This window comes from Schistocerca serialis, chromosome 5 (assembly GCF_023864345.2).
Source record: "Schistocerca serialis cubense isolate TAMUIC-IGC-003099 chromosome 5, iqSchSeri2.2, whole genome shotgun sequence".
NCBI lineage: Eukaryota > Metazoa > Arthropoda > Insecta > Orthoptera > Acrididae > Schistocerca > Schistocerca serialis.
The window spans coordinates 818694995-818711519 of NC_064642.1; the positions used below are offsets into that span (position 1 = coordinate 818694995).

General features: G+C 41.3%; 1 protein-coding gene across 1 annotated transcript in view; it reads right to left on the bottom strand.

Moving 5' to 3' along the window:
- Positions 1-16525, bottom strand: part of LOC126481047 (peroxisomal acyl-coenzyme A oxidase 3-like) — a 250775-nt gene that overhangs the window by 179586 nt on the left and 54664 nt on the right. The window contains exons 2-3 of the mRNA XM_050104529.1: positions 16343-16487; positions 14437-14595 (exon numbers count right to left, since the gene is read on the bottom strand). Coding sequence (XP_049960486.1) covers positions 14437-14595; positions 16343-16465 — 282 coding nt within the window. The 5' untranslated portion in view covers positions 16466-16487. The remainder of the gene's footprint in view (positions 1-14436; positions 14596-16342; positions 16488-16525) is intronic.

Consider the following 16525-nt stretch of genomic DNA (forward strand, 5'->3'; position numbering starts at 1 on the left):
ATTTTTGTTAGTCTTTGTCTATATTTTTCTTTTAGTTCTTCTTTAATATTTGTATTATCTATTCCTATTTTTTGTCTGTATCCTAGATATTTATAGGCATCTGTTTTTTCCATCGCTTCTATGGAGTCACTGTGGTTATTCAATATGTAATCTTCATGTTTAGTGTGTTTTCCCTTGACTATGCTATTTTTCTTACATTTGTCTGTTCCAGAAGCCATATTTATATCATTGCTGAATACTTCTGTTATCTTTAGTAATTGGTTGAGTTGTTGATTGGTTGCTGCCAGTAGTTTTAGATCATCCATGTATAGCAAATGTGTGATTTTGTGTGGGTATGTTCCAGTAATATTATATCCATAATTTGTATTATTTAGCATGTTGGATAGTGGGTTCAGAGCAAGACAGAGCCAGAAAGGACTTAATGAGTCCTTGGTATATTCCACGCTTAATCTGTATTGGCTGTGATGTGATATTATCTGAATTTGTTTGGATATTAAGTGTGGTTTTCCAGTTTTTCATTACTATGTTTAGGAACTGTATCAATTTAGGATCTACTTTGTATATTTCCAATATCTGTAGTAACCATGAGTGGGGTACACTATCAAAAGCCTTTTGGTAATCAATGTAAGCGTAGTGTAGCGACCTTTGTTTAGTTTTAGCTTGATATGTCACCTCTGCATCTATTATCAGTTGCTCTTTGCATCCTCGTGCATTATTACTATTGTTATTGTTATTATATTATTATTATTATTATTATTATTACTTTTGTTATTATTATTATAGACTTTAGTCTGTGTTTCTTCATAGGGAAATCAGTTTCATGATAGTAAATATTTCCACAAATCTTTTGGATATTTTACATGTAATGCCATGCTCATAGACTGCATTCCATATTGTATTTCCTAACAGTTTTCTGAAGGTGCCTATATTTTGTTCACTTAGGGGTTCCTCTTGTGTGACTAAGTCTGTTTGCATTGTGATTTTAGGTGCTGTATGGAAAGCAATAAACTGTCCATTATGGTCATCAAATGCTATATTTATGACTCCAGCCCAGAAGTCATCATTTTCTGTATTTGTAATTATTTGGTCAATAGTGATGCATATGTTTTTTGTAATTCTAGTGGAGGAGTTTATAGTGGTCTGTAAACTATATGTTGAAAGAATCATTATGAGATTTTGTATTTTGTTTGAGTTTTCCTTGAAATTTATATTGCAATCACCACACACAATTCTCGTTAGCTTTAAATTTACTCAGTGCACTGCCCTGCCACACAGTACAGTCCTTGAGAGTATTACATTTTTTTACCATCAGTGTATTTAGAGGTAACACTAAGAAGTGATCCAAAAATGACAATCATATACAATCAATATTCGGGGCAGAAAGTGAAAGACTTAAACTTGCAGGAAGTGTTCTGAGGAAGTGCAGTGTGCCTGCAAACACAATTACACACGAAACACTAGCCACTGCAACAAACTCTAAAATATTGTTCAATTCTAAAATATTGTTCCAGTGTTTAGAGCTCTTGTCATGATGGCTCAACAGCGGACTTTGCACAGCTTCAGAGATGCACTGCTTGAATCATAATAGGATGATGTAGTCCACATGAAAGCATGACAAGATGTTGAAAAGCATAGATTGCTACTCACTATAGTGAAAATGTTAAGTTGTAGACAGGCACAACAAAAAGACAACTAAATAAGTAAGCTTTCAGCCAGTAGGTCTTCTCCTGCAGTCGACAACATACACACACACCCATTCATACAGATGCAGCTCACATACATATTACCACAGTCCTTGGCTGCCGGGGCCAGACTGCGAGCAACTGCGCATGATGGGAGAAGCAATTATGGTAGTGATGGCAATGAGGAGGCTGGTGTGGGGAGGGGAAGGGCGAGTAGGGTAAGGGTGGGAGCCTGAAAAAGTACTGTTTGTGGGAGCATACAGGGATGAGGTGGAGAGTGGTAGGGTAGCTAGAGGTAGTTTGGAGGTTAGACAGAGGGCAGAGAGGGTGGGGGGAGAGAGTGGAAAAGGAGAGAAGTAAAACAACTGTGGGTGCATTTATCGGAAACAAGGCAGTGGAGTGTCAACATGGAAGAGGATAGGTGGGTGAAGACAATTACTGACTAAGGTTGAGGCCAGGAGAGTTATGGGAACATAGGATATATTGTGAGGAGAGCTATCATCTGCACAATGCAGAAAAGGTGGTGTTGGTAGGAAGGATCCAGATGGCACAGGCTGTGAAGCAGTCAATAAAATGAAGACTGTTGTGTTGGGCAGAAAGCTGAGCAACTGGGTGGGGAAGCTGTTTCTTAGCCACAGTTTGTTGGTGACCATACATGCAGACATACAGCTTGTTGGTTGTCATACCCAAATAGAATGAAGCACAGTGATCACAGCTTAGCTTGTGGTTCACATGACTGGCTTCACAGGCAGCGCTGCATTTGATAGGATAGGTGATGCTTGTGACCAAACTGGAGTAGATGGAGACGCGACAGTTCTTGCATTTAGATCACTTACAGGATACAAGCCAGAGGCAAGTGGTTGGGGGCAATGGTTGTGTAGGGATGGACAAGGATACTGAGTGGGTTTGGTGGATGGCAGAATACCATTGTGGGTGGGGCGGAGATGATTTCAGGGTATGACAAGAGGTAGTTTAATGTGATTCAGTTGCTCCAGTCCTGGGTGGTACTGAGTCATGAGGGAATGCTCCTCTGTGGTCGGATGGTGGGACTTTGGGACATGGTCAGTGACAGGAGAGATAAGGTACAGGAGACCTGTTTTTGAACAGGGCTGGGAGGGTAATTACAGCCTGTGGAGGTCTCAGTGAGACCCTTCATATACACTCCTGGAAATGGAAAAAAGAACACATTGACACCGGTGTGTCAGACCCACCATACTTGCTCCGGACACTGCGAGAGGGCTGTACAAGCAATGATCACACGCACGGCACAGCGGACACACCAGGAACCGCGGTGTTGGCCGTCGAATGGCGCTAGCTGCGCAGAATTTGTGCACCGCCGCCGTCAGTGTCAGCCAGTTTGCCGTGGCATACGGAGCTCCATCGCAGTCTTTAACACTGGTAGCATGCCGCGACAGCGTGGACGTGAACCGTATGTGCAGTTGACGGACTTTGAGCGAGGGCGTATAGTGGGCATGCGGGAGGCCGGGTGGACGTACCGCCGAATTGCTCAACACGTGGGGCGTGAGGTCTCCACAGTACATCGATGTTGTCGCCAGTGGTCGGCGGAAGGTGCACGTGCCCGTCGACCTGGCACCGGACCGCAGCGACGCACGGATGCACGCCAAGACCGTAGGATCCTACGCAGTGCCGTAGGGGACCGCACTGCCACTTCCCAGCAAATTAGGGACACTGTTGCTCCTGGGGTATCGGCGAGGACCATTCGCAACCGTCTCCATGAAGCTGGGCTATGGTCCCGCACACCGTTAGGCCGTCTTCCGCTCACGCCCCAACATCGTGCAGCCCGCCTCCAGTGGTGTCGCGACAGGCGTGAATGGAGGGACGAATGGAGACGTGTCGTCTTCAGCGATGAGAGTCGCTTCTGCCTTGGTGCCAATGATGGTCGTATGCGTGTTTGGCGCCGTGCAGGTGAGCGCCACAATCAGGACTGCATACGACCGAGGCACACAGGGCCAACACCCGGCATTATGGTGTGGGGAGCGATCACCTACACTGGCCGTACACCACTGGTGATCGTCGAGGGGACACTGAATAGTGCACGGTACATCCAAACCGTCATCGAACCCATCGTTCTACCATTCCTAGATCGGCAAGGGAACTTGCTGTTCCAACGGGACAATGCACGTCCGCATGTATCCCGTGCCACCCAACGTGCTCTAGAAGGTGTAAGTCAACTACCCTGGCCAGCAAGATCTCCGGATCAGTCCCCCATTGAGCATGTTTGGGACTGGATGAAGCATCGTCTCACGCGGTCTCCACGTCCAGCACGAACGCTGGTCCAACTGAGGCGCCAGGTGGAAATGGCATGGCAAGCCGTTCCACAGGACTACATCCAGCATCTCTACGATCGTCTCCATGGGAGAATAGCAGCCTGCATTGCTGCGAAAGGTGGATATACACTGTACTAGTGCCGACATTGTGCATGCTCTGTTGCCTGTGTCTATGTGCCTGTGGTTCTGTCAGTGTGATCATGTGATGTATCTGACCCCAGGAATGTGTCAATAAAGTTTCCCCTTCCTGGGACAATGAATTCACGGTGTTCTTATTTCAATTTCCAGGAGTGTATTTTGAGAGGGACTGCTAGTCACTACAGATGTAACAGCCAGGGTGGCTAGGCTATATGGAAAGGGCTTCTTGGTTTGCAGTGGGTGGTTGCTGTTAGAGTGGAGATATTGTTGGTGGTTGGTAGGTTTGATATGGACAGAGGTACTTATGTAGCCATTTTGAGGTAAAGGTTAACATCGAGTAAAGTTGCATGGTGAGTTAAGGAGCACCAAGTGAAGTGAATTGATGAAGAAGGTGTTGACATTTTGGAGGAATATGGAAGGGTATCCTCATCCTCAATCCAGATCACAAAGATGTCATCAATGAATCTGAACCAGGTGAGGGTTTTGGGATTCTTGGCAGTTAGAAAGGATTCCCCTATATGGTCAATGAACAGGTTTGTATAGAACGATGCCATGAGGATGCCTATTGCTGTACCCTGGATTTGTTTGCAGGTGATGCCTTTAAAGAAAAAGTAACTGTGAGTAAGGATGTAGTTGGTCACAGTGACCAGAGAGGAAGTTGTAGGTTTGCAATTCACAGTGCATAAGAAAAGATAGTGTCTCATAGTGGCTAGGCCATGGGCATTAGGTATATTAGTGTAAAGGAACATGGCATCGATTGTGACAAGCAGGGCACCATGTGGCAAAGAAACAGGATCTGTGGAGAGTTGGTAGAGGAATCGGTATCTTTCATATAGGAGGGTAGGTTGCTGGTAATAAGCTGAGGGTGGTGGTCTACAAGAGCAGAGAGTGTCTCAGTGGAAGCAGAGTAAGTAGCCACAATGGGGCATCCAAGGTGTTTGGTTTTATGGACTTTAGGGAGCATGTAGAGTGTGGGGAGTGGCAGGATGATGACACAGACTTTGTGCTGAGGTTCTGGGATGGGCCTAAGGATTTGAGGAGAGACTAGAGGTCCTGCTAGATTTCTGGAATGGGATCACTGTGGCAGAGTTTGTAGGTGGATGAATCTGACAGCTGGCAGAGTCCTTCCCAGACAGTCCTCACAGTTCAATACAACTGAGATTAGGATCGTGCTGCACCCATCTGCCCCAATAAGGAAAGCAAGGACCCTTGATGGAGGATAAATATATGTTTTTGTCTTCCATACTGGATACTTGCTCCTTCCATCTGTGCCATACACCTAGCCAGAAACCAGTCCCAAATATTGTTCCTGCATTGTTCTTGGTTCATGGAATACCCCCAAATGGGCTTACCATCAAACTGCCTATTTCTGGCTGCAACCCCTCCTTCCACAATGTGCTCCATCTGTTCAGATTCTGTCATAGTCTTGCAAAACCATGTAAATCAGGCCCAAAACTCATTACATTACCTCCTCCTCATCCATAAGATTCTCCTACTGCACAATCCCAAATTCCTGGAGCTCATCCCATGCACAGAAACTCCTGTCCTCCATGAACTAGTGCAGCATGCAAAAAGCTCCCTCAAAAACTCTCCACCTGGTTCACTTCCTAATCCCACCTTGGACTATCACTATCCAACACCTCTACAACAAATGGTTCAAATGGCTCTAAGCACTATGAGACTTAACATCTGAGGTCATCAGTCACCTAGACTTAGAACTACTTAAATCTATCTAATCTAAGGACATCACACACATCCATGCCCGAGGCAGGATTTGAACCTATGACTGTAGCAGCAGCAAGGTTCCAGACTGAAGCACCTAGAACCACTCGGCTATAGCTGCCTTCACCTCTACAACAGCCACCAAATCCCCCCACATACCCTTATAGCCGACAAACCCTGTCTTGCAGATCTAATACATTTACCCCACCCTCAAAAACTTCCTCTCACCACTATACAGAATCCAGAAGCTAAACAGACCCAAAACACAGTCACAAACTGTTTCCCCAAAAGCTTTAGCCTCACAGAAGTATTAGTCCTTTCCAAAGACCTTACCCTGCTGGATTTGTTAAAAACCTTCTCTCAGTCCCTACAATGGAAATACTTTTTTGCCACCAACCCTACCTGTCAGACTGAAACTAAGACCAATGTTGAACCCTACCTGACTCAGTTCACTCCTCCTTCACTCTGTGCTCCGCCGCCATTGCCCCCAAATCACTCCTTGTTACCTTTCCAGAATTTCTGAACCTCAAACCTTGTTTCACTGTCATTTCTCAAATACCTCAACATGCAAGCTAACCTTACACTGCTGTTTTGAACAGCAAGGATTATCTTGCAGAAGGACTCCATCAGCTGTCCTCATCCACCTACAAACCCTGCAAAAGTGGCCCCATTCCAGTAAACCAGAAGGATCTCCAGTCTCTCTTCAGATCATTAGGTCCTTCCCAGAACCTCTTCCCAAAGTCTATCTATCTCCTCACTCCTACCACTCCCCATACTCCTAACTTCTACATGCTTCCTAAAATCCATAAACCCAACAACCCAGGCTGCCCCATTGTGGCTTGTTACTAGGCCCACACAAAGAGAATCTCTGCTCTCATGGACCAACACCTTCAGCCTATTACTCTCAAACTACCCTTCTGTATAAAAGATACCAACCATTTCCTCCACTGTCTCTCCAGAGTCCCTGTTTCTGCCCTACTCATCGCTACTGATGTCACCTCCTTTACTCTGACATCCCTAATATCCACCCAACTCATCACTATTGATGCCACCTCCTTTACTCTAATATCGTTAATACCCATGGCCTTGCAGATATCAAAGACTACCTTTCCCATTGTCCTACAGATTACAAACCCACAACTTCCTTCCTGGTCACCCACAATTACTTCTCCTTTGATGGCATCACTTACAAACAAATCCAGGGTATGGCAATGGGCACACACATGGCGCAATCCTGTGCCATCCTACTCATGGGTCATCTAGAGGAATCCTTCCTAACCACTCAGAGTCCCAAATCCCTCACCTGGTTCAGAGTTATTGATGACATCTTTGTGATCTGGATTGAGAGAGAGGACACCCTACTGATATTCGTCCAGAACCTCAAAACATTTTCTCCCCATTCACTTGACCAGATCCTCCTCAACCCATCAAGCCACCTTCCTTGATGCTGGCCTCTGCCTCAAAGATGGCTACCTCAGTACTTCCGTCCATATCAAATCATATCACCAGCAACACATCCACTTTGACAACTTCCACCCATTCCATACCAAGAAGTCCCTTCCATACAGCTTAGTCACTTGTGGACATCACATGTGTATTGAGTTTCAGTCCCTCTCAAAATATATCAAGGATCTCACTGAGGCCTTCACAGACTGTAATTACTCTGCCAACTTTGTACAGAAACAGATCACCTGTACCTTAACTTTCTTGTCATCCACCATCTCCCAAAGTCCCACCATCTAGCCACAAAGGATCAAACCTCAGTTCCACCCAGGACTGGAGCAACTGAATCATATTCTCTGCCAGGATTTCAACTACCTCTTGTCATACCCTGAAATCATCCCCACCCCTCCCACACTGCTATTCTGGCATCCAGCAAACTCACACAGTATTCTTGTCCATCCCCAAACAACCCCTGCTTCCAACCCCTTGCCTCACGTCTCATATCCCTGTAATAGTTCTAGACACAAGACCTGTTCCATACATCTTGCCACTACCACCACCAATTCCAGTCCATTCACAAGCATCACCTATCTCATACACCTGTCAAACCAGTTATGTGATTTATGAGCTAAGCTGCAACCTCTGTGCGTCATTCTACATGGGCTTGACAACCAACAAACTGCCTGTCTCTGACCAAGAAACAGCTGGACCATCCAGTTCCTGAGCACACTACCAAACACAACATTCTTCATTTTATCCCTTTAATGGTCCAGTGAAAAATGGTTTCAAGAATGGTCAGGCTGGGTCTGGGGGACCCAATAAATAAAACACTTATAACTAGTGACAACAGTATATTTACAGTGAATGATGAATTTTTATTTACTTCAGGTACTACTAAATTCCATAATGACATTATTTTAACTTTCTGAATTATACAATAACTGTAAAAAAACTGAGAAATATATTTCTTTGTAGTGCTAAATGTAAGTAAACTGAAAATACATGTAAATTTCATTGAAATGCAACTATAAATGAGAATAAGTTGTAGAAGTATGAAGCAAAAATGTGAAATTTTCATTATATAAATGGAAATTGTGAATATACAATCAACATTTTTCGAAACAGTTGCCGCAAACCATTTCAACATTGCCATGAATAACCACAGCTTGCAAACTTTGCAAAAGTATTTAGTTTCGCTGTCCTTGCATTTGTAGCATCTTCCTCTTTTTCCTGGTTGTGAATCTTCAACTATTCTTTGGCAGGGTGTTTGTCAGGGTTGCACACATTCTCAAGTGTGGTGTTATGACAGACTTTCCTAGGACTCTGAGGTATTCCCTTCTAAGTGAAATATTTTTGCTTGCTTTGGAGACAATGTAGCATTCAGAGCTGCAATATTTAACAACTGAAAGAAGAGATGGAGAGGCCACTGTCTTGTCCCTCTTCACCACACATAACATCAGTGAAATCTATGCCACCCTTTGTTTGTTGTAGTACATTATTATACTTGGTCTTTTCTTTTCACCACTGTCACTGTTAATTTCACCGTCATTATGCACTGAAAAGATAAGCAATACTGATTTGTTTCATTTTGGTGCATATGAGAGTAATGTGAAGTCTTCCTGAAATCCAAACATACCTGAGTACTCTTTTTTAGATTTCTTGGGCAAAACTCAACTGGAATTCCACATTTTTTTTTTAATGCACCAGCAACAGTGATATTCGTTTCTTGTAGTACTTTTCTGACAATTGGGTAAGAAGTAAACCAATTATCTAGTGTCATATTTCTACCAGATTCTTTTACTGGATCTACAAGACACAAAATGACATCATCTCCCTTATTACTGACTTGGTACAGTTCTTGTGGTTGTGCACCTGCATAGACTTACAAATATTTTACATGGTATGTTTTAGAATAATACAGGATGAAAACCTTCATCCCATACTTGGCAGGTTTATTTGGGATATACAGGGTGTTACAAAAAGGTATGGCCAAACTTTCAGGAAACATTCCTCACACACAAAGAAAGAAAATATGTTATGTGGACATGTGTCTGGAAATGCTTACTTTCCATGTTAGAGCTCGTTTTATTACTTCTCTTCAAATCACATTAATCATGGAATGGAAACACACAGCAACAGAACGTACCAGCATGACTTCAAACACTTTGTTACAGGAAATGTTCAAAATGTCCTCCGTTAGCGAGGATACATGCATCCACCGTCCGTCGCATGGAATCCCTGATGCGCTGATGCAGCCCTGGAGAATGGCGTATTGTATCACAGCCGTCCACAATACGAGCACGAAGAATCTCTACATTTGGTACCGGGGTTGCGTAGACAAGAGCTTTCAAATGCCCCCATAAATGAAAGTCAAGAGGGTTGAGGTCAGGAGAGCATGGAGGCCACGGAATTGGTCCGCCTCTACCAATCCGTCGGTCACCGAATGTGTTGTTGGGAAGCGTACGAACACTCCGACTGAAATGTGCAGGAGCTTCATCGTGCATGAACCACATATTGAGTCGTACTTTAAAGGCACATGTTCTAGCAGCACAGGTAGAGTATCCCGTATGAAATCATGATAACGTGCTGCATTGAGCATAGGTGGACGAAACTGAAATGAGCTCTAACATGGAAATTAAGCGTTTCCGGACACATGTCCACATAACATCTTTTCTTTATTTGTGTGTGAGGAATGTTTTCTGAAAGTTTGGCCGTACCTTTTTGAAACACCCTGTATATTATGAATCTGCACCTGCCTCTTTAGGAAAGAAGCATTTTGTTCAAAGTAAAATAGGCATTGCAGTTGGAGAGAAACATATCAAGAATGGATCTTATGGCAGCAAGATTATCTTATGCTTTTCTCTCTTCCCTCATATGGATGTTGTCAAACCTGATAAATTGAGTCAAAAATCTGAACCTTTTCAATACCATACTTGCTCAAAAGATTTCTATTCCAGTCCTGTCTGTATTCCAAAAGTCTTCGATATTCATTTTACCGCCATGCAATGTTCAAGCTAAGTAAAGTAGTCCAAAATATGTCTTCAGTTCACCAAAACTTGTGGGTGTAGCCATATTTGGGTCATTTGTATATTTGTTTTGAACTGAATCAATATAGATATTGGTTGATTCAAGAACTAAATCAATCAATGTATTGCTAAAAAATAATGACCACAATTCTAATGGTGAATGTACATCCATCACAGCTCAAATGCTTGCAGGAAAATGCATTGTAACTATGTTGTGATGTCCTCTTCGAACACTTTGTGAGAAACAAGTTTTTCTCCATTTAGTTGCTCCATTCCTTCCTTTATAAAATCACATTGTTGACATACCTGAGCCAGTTATGAGAGATGTACTTGAATTGACAACAGCATGTGCATCAGTGTTGGCAGAAGGCTGAACATCTTCCTCTTCACCACCACGTATTTCACTATTACTGTCACGATCACTGTTCATTCCAAAGTCTGGGTCCATGTCAGAATCATTTACTTCACTCTCATCAGCATATCAAATTCTGTAAATTTTACTGTATGAAAGATTTTCTCATGCCATCTTAAACTGTAAACTATTGACCATGATAATTTGGTTTTAGGACATCACAAACAGTTTGCAAAGTAACTCAATGAAAAACCTACACCAAAATAAAAATGGGATCGCTCTGGCAGAAATTACTAAGGTAGATGGTCGAGCTGGGTCTGAAAGACTCGCGTACTTTTGGAAGACTACCAAGCAATGATTAAACAAGGCAAAACCTCATTCATGACATGAATGCTATCTCTCAGATGTTACAGGAAGCTAGCAGAGCGCTCAAGTCAAGTCAGCAACTATAAATATATCAGTGACACAAAAGCTAGTGGGTCTCACAGACCAAGCCCAACTAGGGTCAATGACAGCTTCACAGACTGTGACAACCAGATCCTTCCTCCCAACCCAGCTTTTCTGAATTGAGTAAGTATGAACTCTCCCTGCAATATATCCGTAACCCTTCTGACCCCAACCTTCATTAGTCATTGTCCTTCACCCACCTATCATCCCCTTCCCTGTCCACACTCCATAGCCTCTTATTCCACAAGCACACCCACAGTCTTTTTACTTCTCTCCTTTTCAACTCCCCCACTGACCAGATTGCTCCTCTCATCATGTCTGTGACTCAGCATCTCTACTATGTGGTGAGTAGCAGCCTATTCTTTTCATAATACTGTCATTATTCCAGTCTGGATTTTCCATGTGACAGCATATCTGAATTGCTCGGAGACATTAAATTGGAAACCTTCACAAAAAAAAAGATGACATTTTTGCAATTCTGTTGAGATGTATGGAATCTGTTGTCACAGGAGACAGGGACTATTATGTGGTGTCACTGTATACCTCACATAAAGATCATCCAAACATGATAGGAGAGATTTTGGTATGCACAGAGACTTACAGATGGTCATTTCTACCTCACTTAGTGAGCAGATGGAGTATGACAGGAATAGTATAACATTTTTTGGGGAAGGAGCTTTAGCATATTAGTGCTTACGTATTATGAATTTTCTGTCATATTCCACATCCTTCAGGATCTCCTAACTGTAGGTCTGTGTAACAAACAGTTTATCTAATCTAACATAATCTAATCTTAAACAAACACCTTTTTTCTTCTATAATATGAGTGCATGTTTAAAATTTTTTCAGGTTCCAAAAACTCTAACTGTAGGTGTGAATGAATTCAGTCTAGAAAAAATATGGATTTGTAGAAAAGAAATATTTTAATCCATCTCATGTATGTACTTATGGTCAGCAATAGACTGTTCCAATAATTGTAATTCTTAGATTCTAACTTTCTAATTATTTTTTTTTTAAGTGATGTCGGGATGGCACACTTTCATTGGCATCTAATGTACATGGATGTAACATGCAGTAAATGAATTAAACACCTCAAATTATATGAAGCTTGAAACTGATCATTACTCAATCTAGAAACATACATTTGTATGGAGATTGGAGAGAATCAAATCCATTTTACTACAAGTGCTTTATCCTTTCAGGTTCCAATGACAAAATTTGCATTCTTGCATACAAGCATAAGTGCAGTACTCGGTGGATGTCTTCTTAGAGCAAAAAGTACACTGAGAAGACAAAAGTTGAGGGAGTACCTCCTAATATTGCATTGCACCTCCTTTTGCCTGTTGTGATGCAGCTGCTCAATGTGGCATGGACTCAACAAGTTGTTTGAAATCCCCTGCAGAAATATTGAGCCATGCTACCTCTATTAGGCATCCTTAACTAAACAGCTGTCGCCAGTGTAGGATATTGTGCATGAACTGACTTCTCAATTATGTCACCTAAATGTTTGATGGGATTCATGTCAGGTGATCTGGTTGACCAAATCATTCACTCAAACTGTCCAGAATGTTCTTCAAAGCAATCGTGAACAATTGTGGCCCAGTGACATGATACTGTTGCTTGGGGACATGAAGTCAATGAATGACTGCAGATCATCTCCAGGTAGTTGAACATAACCATTTGCAGTCACTGAGGGTTCAGTTGGACCAGAGAACCCCATCCATTCCATACAAACAAAGCCCACACCATTATGGAGCCGCCACCAGCTTGCACAGTGCATTGTTGACAACTTAGGTCCATGGTTTTGTGAGGTCTACACCACACTTGAACCTTACCATCAGCTCTTACTGACTGAAACCACAATTCATCTGACCAGGCCATGGTTTTCCAGTCATGTAGGGTCCAACTGATATGGTTATGGACCCAGAAGCACTTCAGGTGAGGTCATAGTGTTAGCACAGACACTTGTGTCAGTCATCTGCTGCCATAGCCCATTAACATCAGATTTTGCCACACTGTCCTCATGGCTATGATCATGTAATATCCTGCATTGATTTCAGTGGTTATTTCATGCACTGTTGCTTGTCTATAAGCAGTGACAACTCTAAGAAAAGCTACTGCTCTCAGTCATTAAATAAGGTCATGGGCCATTGCTTTATCTGTAGTGAGAGGTAATGACTGAAATTTGGTATTCTCAGCACACTCTTCACACTGTGGATCTCAGAATATTGAATTCCCTAATGAACTCCAAAATTAAGTGTCCTCACATATAGCTCCAACAACAACTCCATGTTCAAAGTCTGTTAATTGCTGCCGTGCAACCATAATCATGTTGGAAACCTTTTCACATGAATCACTAGATGCACTACTGGAGGAGACTAATACGTATCAATATTTAATTCATTCACATATATTCCTAATAAAATGTAAGAATAAGATTTTTTGATATATGCCATCTGGATCCTATTTTCTTTTTTCTTTTGTTTCAAAATATTTTGACGGTGTAACTTACCATTACCACATGCTTTTTGGCATACTGTGGGATCCAGGGAAGCTGCTCCTCCTGTTACATACACTAATTACCATAGCCTTTACCTTTCCGTGATATCAGCACTACTGTCTGTGATTCATCCACATGTGCTCCCAGTCCATATAATCCTCTAAATATGAAGAATATGACATCTGATGTACAGATGGATATTCAAGAATGGGTTCCCTTGTTTCAAGACTCAAGTGAACATGTCAACACCCTTCCAGTAATATTAATAAAGCATACTAATTTTGCAATTGAAAGACCAGGAGGAAATAACAACAAAAGCTTAAATGTTTAGCAGTGTTTTTCACTGTGCCTGTCTGTGAACCAGTCCCAGATCTTGGTGAGATAAAGTTTTTTGTTAATCTGACCCCAGCTGCCTCACCTATGAAACTGTCTGAGGCTCAGCACCTGTGCAATAAATTCTATTTCACTAAGTTTGTAGAGTGCTGAAGTCATGAACAGTGTTAAGCAACAGCTGATTTACTTGGTTGCACCAAATATTTGTGGAGTTTATTCTGTTGGCAGAAGACCTTCACTGTCCTAATAGGATGGTATATCATACATCAGCCAATCTATAAGGACAGTGAACGTCTGATACCTGAAAGATATCATACAAAATTGTCAGCTGTAAAACATGAAAGTTTATAAAATGTAACTAGCATTTCTACAGTAAAATTAATCACACAGTTCACTGACATCAAGTATTATAAATGTAAAGCTGATTCCATTAGTTACTGGGAACAACTTCTATATTAATACTTACTTCAGAACATAATAGTAATTGCAGTAGTAAACATCTTACCTTACGCGGATTTTCTATCATCTCCTCCACTGTTAAGTTTTGAAGTTTCTTTAATCGATACATTCTCCTTATAGCCAAATGTCGCTCCTCGTCTAAACTTAGTTTCTTATTCGGATGTTGAAATTCTGGATCCTCTTCAAAGAATTTCCATATTTTCATCTGTTTTTTCAGAGGAACAAGTGATAGATGATTGTTCTCAGAAATTTACATTGTGTTGATATATAGATTTGTAGTCTACTTTGTTAGTGATTTAAGTTTTTATTTGACATCACAATGTACAGAAATTAATGAATAACTTGTATCCTCCATGTCCCTGTCTCTTTGGCTGTATTAAGATAGTCTCTAAATTTTATGTCTGATGAAATTTGAAAATTTTGAATTGGACTAATCATTGAGCTAGGTTTGAAAACTATCTTTGATTCCAGAAGAGTGCCCTCAAAGATGATAGAATGCAGAAGAGAAAAAGTGGAAGCTTGAGAAGATGAGGTTATGAAGTGCTCAAGGATGTGGAATTGCATATCAAAAACCCTCCTACAAGCTACTGTATTATAGTAGCACTTCTTGTTCCTTTCCTTCAACTACAATACGACATTGAAGTTGCCAACAAAAAATCTCAGCAGTTATATTAATGCGAAACAGTTTACAAAAACTCTCACTTTATGTATCCCACAAAATATTTAACACTTGTCCCATACAAGAACTGAAATTTTGTGCAGGATGTTAAATTTTTAGTAAGTTCTGAGCAATTCCAATTCTCATTTGCAATTTGAGTATGCAGTGATAAATCAATTTCCATTTGCTAAATTCTGTTTTCACTATAAGCATCTACCTAATAGATTTATCCTTTGTTACAACATTCAAATTTCAAGTGATCATTAACTTATCACAATTAATGGCCTTTGCAGTTTACTTAGGTCATTCACACAAACCATAATGGAATGAATTACTGTATTCATAAGACCTTCATTAGTCCCAGCCACCTGGAGCAATGGTAAGACACTGCACTTGTACATGGAAAACAGAGGACCAGAACCGCTCCCAGCCATATGAAATTAGATTTTCCACAAATTCCCTTAATGGTTGAAGACAAATGCAGGTAATATTCTGCTAAAAAGGATGTATCTGAATCCTCCTCCAATATAGGCTTGTGTTCCACTTCTAACGGCACTGATGAGATTCTAAAGCCTAATTTTTCTTCTTTCCCTTCACTAGTGAGAAACAGTCTGTGAATGTAACAAATTGCTCATACTGAACTGGTGCTCAATGAAACAAAAGAAACATTTGATTCAATTTCGCACAGAATTTGTGAACGGCCTCTGAAAGTCTTTACATCTCTAACAAACCAAAAAATAAGAACATGTTGCTGAGACATATTGTTCTCTCCATTTGACATGCCATTTCCTCATATCTGCACAAGTAATGGCACATATACAAGTACAGTGTACCAAACACCTCATGATGAAAAACAAATGGTTAAGATACAACATTACAGTGCCTTTGTTGTTCAGAAGTGCAATGTATGCATGTCCAAAGGAATGGGCACTGCAGCAACTACAGTTGTTATGAAATACTTGAAATTTATTCACATTTGCAAATATGGGCAACCAACAGCTGTGTAATGAAATGACAACAATGAAAAATTGTACCAGTCTATGACTCAAACCCAGGTTTTTCACTGATCATGATAAGCGGGAAATCCAGGTTCGAGTCCTGGTTCAGAAAAAATGTTCATTGTCTTTGTTCTACTACACAGCTGACAGTTGTACATATTCACAACTGTGAAAAAATTTCATGTAAATGGTAAAGGATTTCCTGGAAACACATTAATACAGTCACAAGCAAAAAGACTACAATTTTATTCATCAATTTAATTATCACAAATGGTATTTTAGACCAGACAAATTACCTTGTATTCCAACATTTCAGGATCTTCTAGGAGTAGCCTCATAGACTTCCAGTTAAAAGTAGATGCTCTACGGTATTTATCTAGAGGGCTGGGCAGGAAATCAGGCAATAATTCTGCTGCCATTCTGACTTCCTATATATGAATCCTGAAAAGATGCAGGTCACCAGTTCATTTAAACAAACT